At 45.1% G+C, this 17,871-nt stretch overlaps 1 protein-coding gene across 1 annotated transcript in view; it reads right to left on the bottom strand.

The window, feature by feature from the left end:
* Positions 1-17,871, bottom strand: part of LOC309547576 (ecto-ADP-ribosyltransferase 5-like) — a 295,670-nt gene that overhangs the window by 242,503 nt on the left and 35,296 nt on the right. The window contains exon 4 of the mRNA XM_082247448.1: positions 17,755-17,787. Within this exon, the coding sequence (XP_082103574.1) occupies positions 17,755-17,787 (33 nt within the window). The remainder of the gene's footprint in view (positions 1-17,754; positions 17,788-17,871) is intronic.

The raw sequence follows: 17,871 nt of genomic DNA, 5'->3' as shown, positions 1-17,871 counted from the left end.
CAAATTTCACTACCCCAGTATTTGAACCATAGAAAGAAATACTGTCCCAGCCAGGGCCGCTGATAGGGCAGTACAACCAGCCCTGTTGTACCGGGCCCGGTCCTATCCGCAACACTGTGGGGCCTGGGCAGCATTACAGTTTATTGCTGCATTAAATAAAAAAATAAAAAAAATTGGGATTGCAAAACTTCTACCCCGCTCCTACTTGTTTATGGAGCGGGGTTATACCATTTTCCTGGGCCCCATCAGGTCAACAGAGGGGCCCAGGTGCGCACAGAGAAGGGAAGGGACAATTTTTTCATTTTCGGGGCGCATTTACATCATGCTGCCCTGCTACTCCCTGCAGTCCCGGCCGGCAGAGTGATACTCTGGTTCTCCACAAAGCACCCGCCTCCAGTTCTCACTTGCTGAGATGTGAGGAGGCTAACAGAAAGCATCTGCAGATCGTAGCTGCACTGGACACAGTGAGTGAATAATAGAGCACGAAATCCTCACTGTGTCCTATTGTGTATCTCCCAGCACAGCAGGTTATCATTAGCATTACAAAAACCATCAGGGGCAGCAGAGTAAGCTTGTGCTCTAACATGGCTCTATGTCACATGGGTGCTGAGGGTGCTGGCTTTGGTATGGCTGTGCTGGGTTACACTCTGTAACACTCAGTACAGCCATAAGTACAGCCATGAGTTAACACAGTCAGCAAGCAGCCATGTGACATAGAGCCATGATAGAGCACTGTAACGCTCCTGCGTTTTACGTATGATGTGGATTTTCAGCTGCAGAAATATTCCACTTCAGTAGTCATGTAGAGAAACGCTGAGACACCAATCCCAACTCCCAATGACTCATCATGTGTGGATGATCTCAATTCAGCAAGTAAATACACACAATCAATAAGATGTTTCCTAGAGTGACTTATGTATATAGTAACACAGTGATGATAGGCTGAAGAGACAGGTTGGGTAGAGATGGTAGATGACAGACACTTGAAAGGAAATGTTCATGAAAGTAGGATAGTAGCAGATGGGATGCAGATAGGTTTAGCAATCATGTATGGTAGCAGATGACAGAGTAGCAGGTGGACATACAAGAGAGATCAACCCAGTGCAAGAACAGGTGGTAGTAGGCTCAAGAGCTAGCAATCTTAGATAATGCAGATGTAGTAATAGTCCTTAGTATGCAGAGCTAGATAGTGTAAGCTTTAGTATAAAGGTTATAGAGGTTTCCCCTGTGGGGTACTTATCACTAATAGCAATGTAGCAGAGGAGAGGTTCGGCAAGAGCGGATGATCCGGTAGCGGGATACAGGGATCAGCGCAGCGTGGTTCCGACAGCGAGGTATGCTTGCAAGCATGAGAGCTTCAAGACAGGTTAGCATCAAGGCACAAAGCAGTTTGAACGAACACATGTGAGTGAGAGCCGGCGATCTAAATAGCCATCCAGTCCGGCGCTCAGTGATGACAGCATCAGTCTTAAAGGTGTATGCGCACCTTACCAAAAGAAAATGGTGGGGCGCATACACTTATGAAAGAGTAATTAGGGTACCCAAAGGTACCAGAACATTACAAGCACAAGCTTACTCTGCTGCCTGTGATGATTTTTGTAATGCTAATGATCATAAGACAGTGAGATGTTTCATTACACTTCATTTGGGGGAGCAGTAAATGTGCAGTGGAGCTGCATTTTTACCACCCCCAAACCAATCCCCTTTAACCACTTCCTGTCCAGGAACGTATCAGTACGTCACTAGATTGGAAGGGTGATATCTGGGTCATCACTGCAACAATGATGGATAGATAATTTTTTAGCCCCAGCAATTCTGCACAAAGTAAATGTAATCCTAGTGGCTAAGAAGCCCCTGGATTACTTTTACAGGCAGTGGAAGGGGGTCCCACCCCTGCCTTTAAGATGCAACTAGTAGGATTCGGTTCCCGTGACACAGTGAGAGGGATGGATGTCATTCCACCCACTGTGTGATGTCAGAAACCTGAAGCGACAAGGATTTTGCTTCCGGTTTCGGTCTGACGTAAACAAGCCATTACCGGCTTGAACAAGCATCTGATCAAACCCATCTTGGTTTAATCGGGTGCTTTGGAGGCCAAAGGACAGATATGGGGTCATCTCTCAAAAAATAGGACCTGCTATGGCCCATGCTATCACAACGGATGATTTTTATTCCTTGTAAAAGCAAAAAAAGAAAGAAAAAAATAATTAAAAACACAGAGTGAATTTTTAAAATTTTTAATAAAATACAATTAAAAATAATTTTAAACTGCCCCTGCTCTTTGGTGCTTAGGCGCAATTGCAAACGCACACATTGGCCCTGCACGCATGGGACATTACATTTCTTTCATGGGGCACTGGGTAACTCTGCTGGCAGCTGGAAAGGATGCAGGACAGGGTTCAGTGTTTTGTTTTGCCACCACGCCTCTAAAAAGCTGGTGCGGGTTCTGCCACATCTGGCTACTCCACTACTTCCTCCTCCTCCTCCTCCACTTCTTCTTCCTCCATGTCCTCTTCTGCTCAATTGTCCTTACTCTGAAGCAACAGTGCTCCCTAAGCGTTCAAGGGCCTACACAAGCATTCAGGCTAAAAGATGCCACGCCGTGTTTCAGTTGGTCTGTCTAGGGGTTAGGAGTCACACTGGGGCAGAGATTCTGTCAGCTCTGCAGGGGCAGGCTCAGAGATGGTTGACGCCACGACAGCTTGAGCCAAGAATGGTTGTATGCGACAATGTATGCGACAATGGCACCAACCTTCTCTCCGCCCTCCGTCAGGGACACTTGACATGTGTTTTCAACTCAACTTTGGCAATGCTGCAATGGCTGCACATGCAGCAGAGGGCCATCAATGAGTACCTGTGTGAGTATGGCGCAAGGACAGGGTCAGGGGAGCTTGGCTTTTTTTCGCCACGCCAGTGGCTTTTGATAAAGGATGCATGCATCATCCTGTCACCACAAGGATGGTGAGCCGGGATGATGCATGCATCAGTGAAACTATCCCTCTAGTCTACCTGCTGGAGCACACGCTTCGTGGAATCATGGACAGGGCACTTGAGGCAGAACAGCGGGCGAAAAAGGAGGACTTCCTTTACTCACAAGGCCCCCTTTATGCAGATCTCATGCCTGCAGGGACACAACACACAGGAAGAAGAGGAGGAGGAGGATTGCGGCAGCATGGATGTAGAGGATAACATACAGCAGTCTTAAAGAGATGGCTTTGATTCCCCAGAAACCCCAGGACTTGTACGTGGTTGGGGTGAGGTTGCTCCTGACAATGTCATCCTTAGTGACCCAGAGGACTCAGAAGCTCATGCCTTCTCCAACTTACATTGCAAGGGCTCCATGATTCTGCAAAGCCTGCAAAATGACCTGAGGATTCGTGCTATCAAGGAGAGGGATAACTACTGGTTGGCAACCCTTACAAGGGTAAAGTTGCAGAGCTCATCCTGCCTTGGCAGAGGGAGCAGAGGATGAAACATCTTGAGGATGCCTTGAAAAGAAATGTATACCACCTTTCCAGACACTGGGAGGTTAACATTCCCTGGACGTGTTTCTGAGGCATCGTTCAGCCAATGGAGGAGCGGTGAAGAAGCCGGCTGGCTGACCGATGCCTTTAAACAGTTCTTTAGTCCTCAGCAGCACCCAGGGCTGTTAGGTTTAAGCAACCATCGCCAGCGTCTCCATCATATGGTGCATGATTATCTAGGCGCAAGAGCAGACTTGGAAACCTTTACAGCTGAGCATCCACTGGGTTACTGGGTCTTGAGGATGGACCACTGACCAGAAGTTGCTTAATATGCAATGGAGCTAATGGCCTGTCCTGCTTCTAGCGTACTTTCTGAACAGATGTACAGTGCTGCTTGAGGTTTTGTGACTGACAAAAGAGTGCGTCTGTTCACAGACTCTGTTGACCAGCTGACTTTTATCAAAATGAATCAGTCCTGGATCAACAGCTATCAAGCCCCTGATGCTTATGTAACTGATTGAATTTGCTAGGGGTCTGACATCCCTTGAAGACTGCGTATGCTGCCTATCCTATTCCTCAACCTTGATTCTGCTAGCTTCCAACAATGTTTTTGGTTTAGGTTACTACCAGCCCCCAAGGCCTAATTTTTCTGCACTTGTATGACCGGTGCATACAATTAAAATTTTGTATGTAATTTTTACCAGCAGGCCCTATCCCTGTGCCCTGTGCCCAGAAAGAGTAACTGTGAGGGGTTACGGTGTTCAGGCACCACCAACATCAAAGGCCCAATTTCAGTTTCAGTTCCTGCCGAAACATACCTTCCAGGTCCCCATCACTCCAGTCGGTTTGCATAGCCACCACCCAACCCTGGCCAGGTCAGATGACAGCACAGTACCCCCACTAGATCACTGATAAGAACACATACAACACTTGATCTTTGCCAATTTCAAATCGTTACGGAATTTTTACCAGCAGTGCCCATTTCTGTGCCCAGCAAGAGTAACTGCGAGGGGTTGTGGTGTTCAGGCACCACCAACACCCAAGGCCCAATTTTTCTGCACCTCTATGACAACTGACAAGTACATGTGATTTCAAATTTGTATGGAAATCTTACAATGTGAGTGGTTGGTTATGGTGTTCAGGCACCAGCAACACCAAAGGCCCAATTTTTGGCACCTGTATGACAAGTATATGCAATTTCAAATTTGTAAGGATTTTTTACCAGCAGGGCCCGTTCCTGCGCCCAGCAAGAGTAATCGAGAGGGGTTACAGTGTTCAGGCACCACCAACAACCAATGCCCAATTTTTCTGCACCTCTATGACAAGTACATGCAATTTGAAATTTGTATGTATATTTGTATATGACATTCCGTTGTCAACTGCCTCCTCTGCACCCTCTACAGTGAAGCCACCGCTGACAGCTCAGCATGGGACAGGACCAGAGCAGCCTCAAAAAAGGGCTGTATAGCGATTTCTTCTTTGCAAGGCTAGATAGGTTCATCTTAGATTGTGGGTGCCTGTAGATTTACAGGTTTTAGTGTTAGGGTGGACTTCTACCTTCCCACTTGGCCTATAGCAGAATGACGGCCGGGTGGTGGCTTTACAATCCTGATTGGACATCATATGATGGAATTCCCATGGGGGCGTGCAGCACGGCGCTAAGTGGTAAGCTGTGTCCCTCGGATCATCACTTCACTGTTTAGGGTAAAGAGCCTATGACTTAGGCTGTTTACCATGTGATCAGCTGTGTCCAACCACAGCCAATCAGATGTAAACAAATGGCAGTTATCGGCATTTCCTTTCCTCAGAGCTGTTAGTGTCTGAGGAAAGGAAGCCGATAATCAACTTTCCAGTTTCAGAGGACATTTACAATGATTATCAGGGCACTGATCATCAGTGAAGCCCCATCAGTGCAGCATATCAGTGCCCTTCAGTGCAGCATATCAGTGCCCTTCAGTGCAGCACATCAGTGTGGCCTATCAGTGCCCATCAATGCAGATTATAAGTGCCCATCAGTTGAACCTTACCAGTGCAGCCTCATCATTGCCTATCAGTGCCTAACATTGCCACATATCAGTGTAACCTCATCGGTGCCCATCAGTACAGCCTCGTCAGTACCCATCAGTGCAGCCTATCCGTGCACATCAGTGAAAGAGAAAAAATACTTATTTACAAAATTTTATAATAAAAACTAAGAAAAAAATTGTGTTTTTTTTTTTTTTTTCTGTTTGTTTAGCAAAAAAAAACCCAGTGGTGAAAAGAGAGCTCTATCTGTCTAAAATAAAATCGATTAAAATGTCATATGGGTACAGTCAGGGCTGCTGTTAGAAATCACAGGGCCCCACACAGCCTACCTGGCAGCCCCCCAAATATATCAAGACAAATTTTTCACTAAAAATACACTGAAATCATTACAAACATAACAGAGAACATGTGCGAATTAGCCATTTTTTAATTGTTTTTTTTTTTTTTTTTACCTTTTTTCAAAAAAAATATATAATTTTTTTTTAAATGTTAAAAAATGTTGCAATTCTTTTATTTTACATTTTTTAAATTATTTATTACAATGTTTAAATATTAAAAAAAAGAGGGGGGGGAAATATATTACATATTGTATGTCATGTTTTTTCATGAATTAAATGCAATATTTTATACAGTTGTGAACCCTTTGGAATGATATGGATTTCTGCACAAATTTGTCATAAAATGTGATCTGATCATTATCTAGGTCACAACAATAGACAACCACAGTCTGCTTAAACTAATAACACACAAAGAATGAAATGTTGCCATGTTTTTATTGAACACACCATGTAAACATTCACAGTGCAGGTGGAAAAAGTATGTGAACCCCTAGACTAATGACATCTCCAAGAGCTAATTGGAGTGAGATGTCAGCCAACTGGAGTCCAATCAATGAAATGAGATTGGAGGTGTTGGTTACAGCTGCCCTGCCCTATAAAAAACACACACCAGTTCTGGGTTTGCTTTTCACAAAAAGCATTGCCTGATGTGAATGATGCCTCGCACAAAAGAGCTCTCAGAAGACCTGCGATTAAGAATTGTTAACTTGCATGAAGCTGGAAAGGGCTATAAAAGTACAGTAAAACCTTGGATTGTGAGCATAATTCGTTCCAGAAGCATGCTTGTAATCCAAAGCACTCTTATATCAAAGCGAATTTCCCCATAAGAAATAATGGAAACTCAGATGATTCGTTCCACAACCATTTATTCATAAGTCCTTCAGTTTATAGTCCATATAAAAAGATTATAGCATTGCGATAGGTTGTGTAACCATAAAATGTCCATCCACAAATAGCCGCTTCCACAAGGGGATTGGAAGCAAAATCCAGCAGGAGCTACAGGGTAGCAATATGGTTCCATTTAATGAAGGTAAAACATTTAGCAACTCACATGGTTAATGAATAAAACAGGCACATCTAAGTATGCAGGCATCCGGGGTAAAGCTGACCACATAGACCATCTTCTGCACCGCCAGTCTGTAATCCTGACCGGGAAGACCACCCTGCAGTAAAGCGATCTGAAAGCGATGGGCAGCATGGAAAGGATGACGTAGATGACGGTGCGGAGGATGGTCCTACATGGACAGCTTTACCCCAGATCAACCATGTGAATTGCTAAATGTTGTACCTTCATTAAATTTAACCATATTGCTACACTTAGAGGCGCCTCTCTTCTCTTTTATACTCAGCTGTGACTTGAGGCTACTTGTATATCAAGACAACGCTTGTATATCAAGTCAAAATTTATTAGAAAATTTTGCTTGTCTTGCAAAGCGCTCTTAAACCAAGTTACTCTCAAACCAAGGTTTTACTGTATCTCCAAAAGCCTTGCTGTTCATCAGTCCACGGTAAGACAAATTGTCTATAAATGGAGAAAGTTCTGCACTGCTGCTACTCTCCCTAGGAGTGGCCGTCCTGTAAAGATGACTGCAAGAGCACAGCGCAGACTGCTCAATGAGGTGAAGAAGAATCCTAGAGTGTCAGCTAAAGACTTACAAAAGTCACTGACAAATGCTAACATCCCTGTTAGCGAATCTACAATATGTAAAACACTAAACAAGAATGGATTTCATGGGAGGATACCACAGAGGAATCTACTGCTGTCCAAACAAAACATACATTGCTGCACGTTTGCAGTTTGCACAAGAGCACCTGGATGTTCCACAGCAGTACTGGCAAAATATTCTGTGGACAGATGAAACCAAAGTTGAGTTGTTTGGAAGAAACACACAACACTATGTGTGGCAAAAAAGAGGAGCAACACACCAACATCAAAACCTCATCCCAACTGTGAAGTATGGTGGTGGGGGCATCATGGTTTGGGGCTGCTTTGCTGCGTCAGGGCCTGGATGGATTGCTATCATCAAAGGAAAAATGAATTCCCAAGTTTATCAAGACATTTTGCAGGAGAACTTAAGGCCATCTGTCTACCAGCTGAAGCTCAACAGAAGATGGGTGTTGCAACAGGACATTGACCCAAAGTATAGAAGCAAATCAACAACAGAATGGCCTAAACTGAAGAAAATACGCCTTCTGAAGTGGCCAAGTCAGAGTCCTGACCTCAACCCGATTGAGATGCTGTGGCATGACCTCAAGAAAGCGATTCACACCAGACATCCCAAGAATATTGCTGAACTGAAACAGTCCTGTAAAGAGGAATGGTCAGGAATTACTCCTGACCGTTGTGCACGTCTGATCTGCAACTACAGGAAACGTTTGGTTGAAGTTATTGCTGCCAAAGGAGGTTCATCCAGTTATTAAATCCAAGGGTTCACATACTTTTTCCACCTGCACTGTGAATGTTTACATGGTGTGTTCAATAAAAACATGGCAACATTTCATTCTTTGTGTGTTATTAGTTTAAGCAGACGGTGATTGTCCATTGTTGTGACTTGGATGATGATTAGATCACATTTTATGACCAATTTGTGCAGAAATCCATATCATTCCAAAGGGTTCACATACTTTTTCTTGCAACTGTATGTATATTTGTGCTACGACTTTATACATGGATACATTAATCATACATGTGATATTACCCATTTATCCAACTTCCCTGGATTGCACCCGCGGTTTCATACAAAGTCCCAATTCCCCCTTGTTTTTATTCAATGTTTAAATATTATTTTTTACAATGTTTTATTTTTTTTACAGGAAAGAGAAGCCTGCTGCGCTGCAAGAGGGGTGAAGGGAGAGGGGGGCACACGGGGGGTTTAGAAGCAGGCAAAACAGAGATGGGGATTGGTGTCAGAGAAGCAATTACAAGAACGGAGCCCTGTGTCTGTGTCTCTCCCCGCAGCAGCTGCAAGCTGGAGGGGAAGAAACTGTTTTTCAGCTGCTGTAGCTGCAGAGAACAGCACAGGGCTTCCTTCTGTAATTGCCCCTCCGCCCGACCGCACCGATTCCCTGTGCTGTTGGGGGGCCCCATCTGTGGGCCCGGGCCCCCTACAGGAGGACTGGTGGTTCCCCCCTCTGTCAGAGGCCCTGGGTACAGTGTTGCATGACCGCGCAATTGTCATTCAAAGTACAACACCGCTGAAAGCTGAAAATTGGCCTGGGCAGGAAGGGGGGTGAAAGTACCTTTTTATTGAGGTGGTTAAACACAAAATGTGAAAAGTGATTGGAGAAGCTTTGCAAATGGCCAGAATCATCATAAAGTTCCAATCTGAGTTTTTATTTGTAATAGAAACGTCAAGAACAACTTTTAAAAAAAAAAATTATTTTGTATAGAGTGGAGAGAGGTTCGATTTGTTACATTGTATTTGCTGTCTGTGCCAAACTGATAATATTTTTACTCACTTTGTCTCAGGTCTCCAGGAGAGAAGTGTAAGTGCCGGTTCACACTAGGTCGCTCCGACTTCGGAGGCGACCTGTGAAGTCGCGTGCACCGCGACTTCCGCGCACTTCATAAAATGAATGTCAATGCAAGTCACCTCCAGGTCGCCCCCAAGTAGTACAGGACCCTTTTTCTAAGTCAGAGCGACTTGTGTTGCTCCTATTAGAACGGCTCCTGTACTACTCAATGGACCCGGTGCGCGACTTGCCAGGCTGACCAAGTCGCCTGGCAAGTCGTAATAGTGTGAACCGGCACTTAAAGCGGAGTTCCAGCCATTTACTCACCTGTCCAACGGTCCAGCGATGCGGCCGCCGGAAGCCTCGATCCTCTCCCTCGGCGCCGGCATCACTGCTGTGGGCACCCGGCTGTTACAGTTTGCGGCTTCACAGCCGGGTACCCACTGCGCATGCGCGAGTCGCGCTGCGTGCCGTGATTGGCCGGCAATCTTCTGGGACCTCTGACGTGTCCCAGAAGATTGCAGGGAGGGAGGGGGAGAGGAGAACTTCCGCTCAGGGCGCCGCGGCGCTCCGAGCGGAAGTGGGAGCGGGTACCTGTCAAAACTAGGTACCCGCTCCCCCCCCCCAAAAAATGACATGCCAAATGTGGCATGTCGGGGGGTCAGGACTCCCTAAAGCGGAAGTTCCACTTTTGGGTGGAACTCCGCTTTAAGGGGAGATGGCTCCAGTGGAGACAAAAAACCTGACTGAAATAACCATTCCCCCCTCTACCTAAAATTGGAAGGTTCTTCTGGACCGGAATATTTTGCTGCTTAACCACTTCAGCCCCGGAGGATTTGGCTGCTCAATGACCAGGCCCTATTTTGCGATTCGGCACTGCGTGACTTTAACGGACAATTGCGCGGTGGTGTAACGCTGTACCCAAACTAAATTGACGTCCTTTTTTCCCCACAAACAGAGCTTTCTTTTGGTGGTATTTGATCACCTGTGCGATTTTTATTTTTTGCACTATAAACAAAAAAAGAGCGACAATTTTTAAAAAATAATAATATTTTTCACATTTTATTTTATATGAAATTCTCAAAAAAAATGTAAAAATCAAAATTTTGTAACATTTTAGGCAAATTTGTTTTCTGCTACATGTTTTGGGTAAAAAAAATCGCAATATGTTCGCTCAAAAGTTATTGCGTTTACTAACTACAGGAAAGGTTTATGTCATTTTTATAGTTTTTTTTTTTTTTTTTAAATGGTAATGGCGGCTATCTGCAAATTTTTTTTTTTTTGCGGGACTGCGACATTGCGTCAGACAGATCGGACCCCTGACTGACATTTTTGACACTTTTGGGGGTACCAGTGACATTACTACAGTAATCAGTGCTAAACATATGCACTGTTACTGTAAAAATGGCACTGGCAGGGAAGGGGTTAACTTTATTGGTGATCAAGGGGTTAAGTGTGTCCTTAGGGTGTGATTCTAACTGTCAGGGGGTGGGGCTAGTGAAGTAATCACAGAGACATACAATCCTACATAGCAGGATCGCATAGCCTCTGTCATTACTTCAGTGAGAATGACAGACGGATGCGGGAGATCTCGAGTGGACGGCGGACATCGGAGCCGCCGGTCACGCGCGCGGGGATGTCCATGAACGAGCGGGGGCAGGAGCGCGCCTCCGGCGTCGCGCGCTCGCCCCCTACAGGCTCCTGGGCGAGCGACGCAGACCTACGACGCTTTGCCCAGGAGGGGCTCACCGCCGCAGTAAATAGCGTGCGGCGGTCGGCAAGTGATTAATGACCAGGCCCTATTTTGCGATTCGGCACTGCGTTACTTTAACGGACAATTGCGCGGTCATGCGACGCTTTACCCAAACAAAATTTATGTCCTTTTTTTCCCACAAATCGAGCTTTCTTTTGGTGGTATTTGATCACCTGTGCGATTTTTTTTTTTTTTTTTGTGCTATAAACAAAAAAAGAGCGACAATTTTGAAAAAAAACAATATTTTTTTCTGCTACATATTTTTGGTAAAAAAAAATCGCAATAAGCATATTTTGATTGGTTTGCGCAAAAGTTATTGCGTTTACTAACTACGGGAAATATTTATGTCATTTTAATTGTGATTTTCTTATTTTTTTTTTAACTAGTAATGGCAGCGATCTGTGATTTTTAAATTTTTTTTCAGAACTGTAACATTGCGGCAGACAGATCGGACCCCTGACACTTTTGGGGGGACCAGTGACATTACTACAGTAATCAGTGCTAAATAATATGCACTGTTACTGTAATAATACCATTGGCAGGAAAGGGGTTAATGCTATCGGTGATCAAGGGGTTAAATGTGACCCTAGGGGAGTGATTCTAACTGTGGGGGGTTGGGCTTTTGAAATGATCATAGAGACATGCAATCCTATATAGCAGGATCGCATGGTCTCTGTGATCATTTCAGGGAGAATGACGGATGGCTGTGTTTATATCAGCCGTCTCTCCTTCTCTGTCAGCGGGGGGGGAGATCGCCGGTGTCAGACGGCAATCGGAGCCGCCTGACACCCGCACTGGCTTCCCCGCTGATGATCGGGGGTGGGGGCGCGCCTCCGGCGGTGTGCACTTGCCCCCTAGTGGCCTCCCAAGCAAATGACGTTCACGTGATTTTGCCTGGGAGAGCCACACTGCCGACGTAAAAAGGCAGTGCAGCGACGGGAAGTGGTTAACACATATTAGCATGTGGATTACAAAGTGTATTTCTTAGATGACAGATATGTCAGACCCCCAAAATCAGTTCATAGCCAAAAGCGAGATGGTCAGCCGGTTTATGAGCTCCTCAATACACATTGGAGACCTTCCATGTAAAGATGATACATTGGCAGAGCAGAAGAGCTATCACAACCAGAGATGAAAACATCCGAGTCCCTGGAAGAAACATCAAAATAAATAAATGAAATAATTACTAAACAATAACAAACTGATTCAGAGAAAAGATCCTTTATTAACAGATAAATGTATCCTTAAGCCTCGTACACACGCGTCGAAAATCGGCAGGGAATTTTCGTCCGACGACCGATCTGCCGATTTTCGGCTTGTTAGTATGATGCTTCAGACAACCGACTCCGACTTTTCGGCCGAAAAAGATCTGGTGTGCAGGCTATAAAATTTGTGTCCGCCGTCAAAACACGGCCGATTTTCGTGCAGTCAGTACAGATTTAGACAGGGAAAAATCTAATAAGCAAGTCTGGGCATGCTCAGAGAAGAAAGAACACAAAAAAGCAAACCAACACATGACATCACTTCTGAAGTAGAATTTTGTTGGGCGAGAAAATTTGTGTGCAGTCTAGGCACATTCCAACCAACAAAACACCACTCTGGACTAAAGACGGACGATCGGTCGGCCGATAATCGTTGCGTGTGTACTAGGCTTTAACCTCCCTGGCGGTCTGATTATGTCAGGATTTCTGTGCTAAAAGCGGTACATTCTTTTGCATGGAAATCTGTTTTACATTTTAAAACTTACCTCCTCCGCTGTCCTCCTCCGCCGTCCTCCCGCTGTCCGCTCGGCCGATGCCGGCACCTGTCTTCCGGTTCCCTTCCCTGTGAGCATTGTGATGAAGGGGGGTGGAACCGGCGGCAATTTAAAAAATGTAAATACACCAAATGTCATTCAAAGCTGTGATCCTAACGGATTGCACTGTATCATTCCATTTCATCACAGGATTTCACCTGGTGACTTTTCCAGTGCCCTGCCTGTGCTTTTCCAGTTCTTTGTGTCTGGAAAATAGAGAACGACCATGGCGTCCAAAAATCGTTCTTTTTGCGCAAAAGCGCTTTTAGACGAACTTGAAAACAGCGAAACAGAGTTACTTGAAGAACTGTGCGATAGCGATTCGTGGGAAAATTCGTCATCAGGTACGGAAAGTGAGGACAGCGACGATTCTGATGTCTCTTTCTGGCACATCGCTCCGTTGGAAATTCTGAAGAATCATTTGATAAACTTCCCAAATTCCACAAGCACCAGAAAGAGACATCAGAATCGTCGCTGTCTTCACTTTCTGTACCTGATGATGAATTTTCCCACCAATCGCTATCGCTCAGTTCTTCAAGTAACTCCATTTCGCTGTCGCTGTTTTCCAGTTCGTCTAGAAGCGCTTTTGCGCAAAAAGAACGCTTTTTGGACGCAATGGTCGTTCTCTATTTTCCAGGCACAAAGCACTGGAAAAGCACAGGCAGGGCACTGGAAAAGTCACCAGGTGAAATCCAGTGGTGAAATGGGATGATACAGTGTAACCCGGATCACAGCTTTCAATCATCTCATTTGGTGTATTTACACTTTTATATTTGCCGCCGGTTCCACCCCCCTGCGTCACAACGCTCACAGGGAAGGGAACCGGAAGACAGGTGCTGGCAATCGGCCGTGCACAGAGCAGGAAGAGAGTGTGAGGATGGCGGGGGATCGCAGGGAAGGTGAGTAACATTCTGGGGTAATCTCAAGTGTTTCTCGGGGTTACCTCTTTTGGTACTGAAAGTTAACCCCGAGCCACACTCGGGAATACCGCCAGGGAGGTTAATGTGAGACCTTCATATAGTAAAAAATACTCTACTCCTGACCTTCTCTCTACCTTTCTGATTAGCTCTGCAGCACCCTCCAGGGAAAATGTAATTGTTGTCTCCTTCTGTAATCAAGGGAGCAGTAATTGTTTGGCATAATCTGCTTAGGGGTTTCACAGGCTGGGAGTTTGATTGCATCCCCCTGCCTCTTGAAGAAGCTTACAGAGCTTACTGTGAAAGATTCAAAACAACCAGCCTGAATATTCGGTTCCAGCCAATTCCTGGATAGGAGTGTCCAGAAGGGGGTCTGGAATGGTGACAAATAATCTACAATACTGGTGAGCAGGGTTGCATCTCCCCAGGAGGGTTCCAGAGACCGAGGGGCTGCTGCCCTTAGGCATTTCATTGAGTGTACAGCTGTTTTAGGGGCCTCAGCGGTGACAGGGATGAGGGCCTGAATGGATTTAGCCAGAAGCTGATTGCAGAACCTCACCACAAGGCATCTGGTCTGGTCTTACTCACTGGACCATGTCTGGAGGAAGGTAAAAGGTGGCATCTGTCCTGGGGACTTGTAAGTAATGACCTTACGCTAAGCTCTGTGACTGTGTAGTGTTCTGGAACTGCACTGGGTACCAGCAGTTATGCATCAGCGCAAGGTAACCAGATGCCAAAAAGACTTGCCCCCAGGTCTTCAGCTGTGAATCCTCAGATTGTTCAACACCCACTGTTACTCAAGAAAATGATTGTCCTTTGATAATTTAGTGCTGAGCATTTTTGATCATCCCATACGCTAATCCAATCTCCTATTAAAGTTTGTAAAAATATAAACCTAAAGAAAGACAACTCCAAGACTAATTCTAGACGGAGCCGGGGTGTTTGGACTGGTGCTTCGATGACTAGCAGCTTCTGTATGGTTTTGGAAGGCCATCTATAAGATAAAAAATACTATTTTTCTGTCCTTCTCTCTACCTTTTGATCACACTCACTACTGAAATTTAACACCCTCCAACATTACCCTCCATGAGAAAATATTCTGATCCTGGCCTTCTATCTATCTTTCTGATTACATCCAACATTGGGATATCATATCTACATCATGGCCATCCAAAAGGTAGAAAATAGTCTGTTACTGAAATTCTCTCCACCTTTCGGATAACACTCACCACTGGGATATCACACCCTCTAACATGACCCTCCATGAAACAGAGCATACTCTGCTTCTGGTATCTATACTTCTCTATACCTTTCTGATTACACTCATCTCTGGGTAGCACACCCTTCAACATGATCCTCCACAATGTAGACAATACTCTGCATCTGACCTTCTCTCTAACTTTTTGATTACACCCACCACTGGGATATCACACTCTGCAACATGACCCTCGTTAAGGTAGAAAATATTCTGCTCTTGACCTTCTCTGTACCTTTCTGATTTCACGCACCACTAGTGTTGGGCGAATGGTTCGGGCCAAGCAAAAGTTTGGCCTGAACATCGCCTGTTCGCCCATTGGGCGAACACCTGAATTTGCGGGGTGCTCAGTGGGTTGTTCACCCACCAAGCGGCCCACAATGCACTATGCGCTGCACAGTGCATTCTAAGTCTTGATTGGGCAAAGCTTTACTCAATCAGGGCACAGTGAAAGCTGGTTGTTAGGGAGCTGGGCAGGAAAGCCGACTGTTGCATCCTTAACAACCGATAAGTCATCAGCTGTCATTGGGCTTCTCCCCTGACAGCTAGATAAAAAAAAAAAAAAATTGCCGGCAATTAAAAAGTAAAAAAAAAACGGAACCTTATCCGAGCATGCAGCCGGACAGGCCAGGAAAGGGAGGGGAAAAGTGAGCCCCCCCTCCTGAACCATATAGGTCACATGCCCTCAACATGGGGGGGTGCTTTGGGGCAGGGGCGCTTTGCCCCCCCCCCCCCCGCTTCAAAGCACCTTGTCCCCATGTTGATGGGGGCAAGGACCTCTTCCTAAGAACTCTAGGCTATGGTTGTGGGGGTCTGCGGGCAGGGGAATTATTGGAATCTGGAAGCCCTCTTTAACAAGAGGGCCCCCAGATCTCACCCCCCCCCATGTGAATGATTATGGGGTACATAGTACCCCTACCTATTCACCTAACAAGTGTCAAAACGGAAAAAAAACACAGACAGTTTTTGACAATTCCTTTTTTTTTTTTTTTTTAAAAAGTCCCCCGATGTGGATCCATCACGACCCTGCCTTCACCACAAAAAAAAAGGCTCTGCTGTCAACAAAGACATAACACTCACTGCAGGCTCTGCTGTTTGACAGTTTTTATATAGGTAAGGGGCTGAGGCAACTCGCGACATCCCTGGCAGTGCCGCCCCCTTTTAATATGTACTGTCAATAAAGGGGGCTTTCAAATTACGATAAGCCACCCACCCGCAGATTCCCACAACTCCAGCTCAGGGTTGTCAGGAAAAGGCCATTGTCCCCATCAACATGTCCTCCTCTGCCCCCCCACCCCAAAGCACCCCCCCCCCCATGTTGAGGGCATGTGGCCTGGTATGGTTTAGGAGGGGGGTGCTCCTCATTTTTTTTCCTGATTTTTCTACTGCCGGCAATTTAAAAGCCTTTTTTTTTTTTTTAGAAATGTTAGTTTTGCTGCAGTAAGTTCTATACATGGTACAGATGTGCCACTTTACAAGAAGAAATGCCCCCCCAAGCACCATATCTAAAGGAATTTTAATTTTTATTGTTTAACTTTAAGCATCATTAAAACCACTGCTCCTTTAAAAGTGATCTTTTTTAAAAGGTTTTTTTTTTTGCATTGATACATGTCCCTTGAGACAGTACATGGACCCCTGTATCCCCCCCCTTTTTTTTTTTATAAAATGTATTTTGTTTTTCAGATAACAAAACACTAGACAACTGGACATGCCAATGAGTTATATATATTACAGAACAGAAACATTTGGGGAGTCGCATAAGGTCAACTACTAAGGAGTGGGGAGGGGGGAGGGAAGAAGGGAAAGGAGAATATAGAGAAAGGGGAAGTGAAAGAGAGGGAATTGAGGGGGGTAACAGAGAATATGAAGGGGGGAGGGTGGGGAGTGTGAACCCAAGCCAAAATTTCAACCAATGAGGTATCACAAATCTCGGGTAGGTAAACTAGGTGCGTAGCCAACATGTCAAACAGAGCTGAAAAATGAAAAACAGTATTAATTGGGACCTATAAAGATCATAATCATGTCCCCCTGGTACAACGTTGCTGGGCTATCCAGAAGAGTGTTTAGAGGGTATTGGGTGTGGCCAGGTAGTCTATAGGTTTAGAAGTCCCAATATCCATACCCCTTTTATGGCCAATTACTTGCATTTACGATTTCAAAATGGGGACTTTTGATTTTTCACATTCGGGTCCTATAGATTTCAATGGGGTTCGGAGTTGCGGTCCAAACTTTTGCTACGTTCGGGAGTTCTGGTGCCAAGCAAGCCGAGGGGTGTTTGGCCCATCTCTATCCACCAGGATATTACACCCTCCAACATGACCCTCCATAAGGTAGAAAATATTTTGCTCCTGACATCTCTCTACGGTTCTAATTACACTTACCACTGGGATATCACAGGCCCAACATGACTCTAGATAAAGTAGAAAATACTCTACTTCTGATCTTCTCCCTACTTTTATGATTACTGCTCCAATGGGATAACACACCCTCCAACATGACCCTCCATAAAATAGAAAATTCTCTGCTCTTGACCTTCTCTCTATTTTTCTGGTTACACCCACCACAAGGATATCAGACCTCCGACATGACCCTCCGTTAGGTAGAAAATACTTAGGAACTAGGAAGTATGGAGGAATGTGGTCTTGGATGTTTTGGGTTCTTTATTAAGAAATACATAAAAGACAATTCTATCTTTCCTATGATATCATTAATATTAGTATCCATGATTCATTTAGGAAAGGGTTTCAAACTCACCTCTGCTAGGCACACATGTACTGGATTTTCCTCCTGTAAAAATAATGACCAAAAATGTCACAACACCACGAGAACAGAGAAGCCCTCAACAGAGAATATGACCAGTGCTGTGAGCAA

Source organism: Pelophylax lessonae, assembly GCF_965119305.1.
Source record: "Pelophylax lessonae genome assembly, chromosome: 2".
In the NCBI taxonomy this organism is placed as follows: domain Eukaryota; kingdom Metazoa; phylum Chordata; class Amphibia; order Anura; family Ranidae; genus Pelophylax; species Pelophylax lessonae.
Note: the sequence above shows the minus strand (reverse complement) of the source record. Positions and strands in the feature narration are given on the sequence as shown.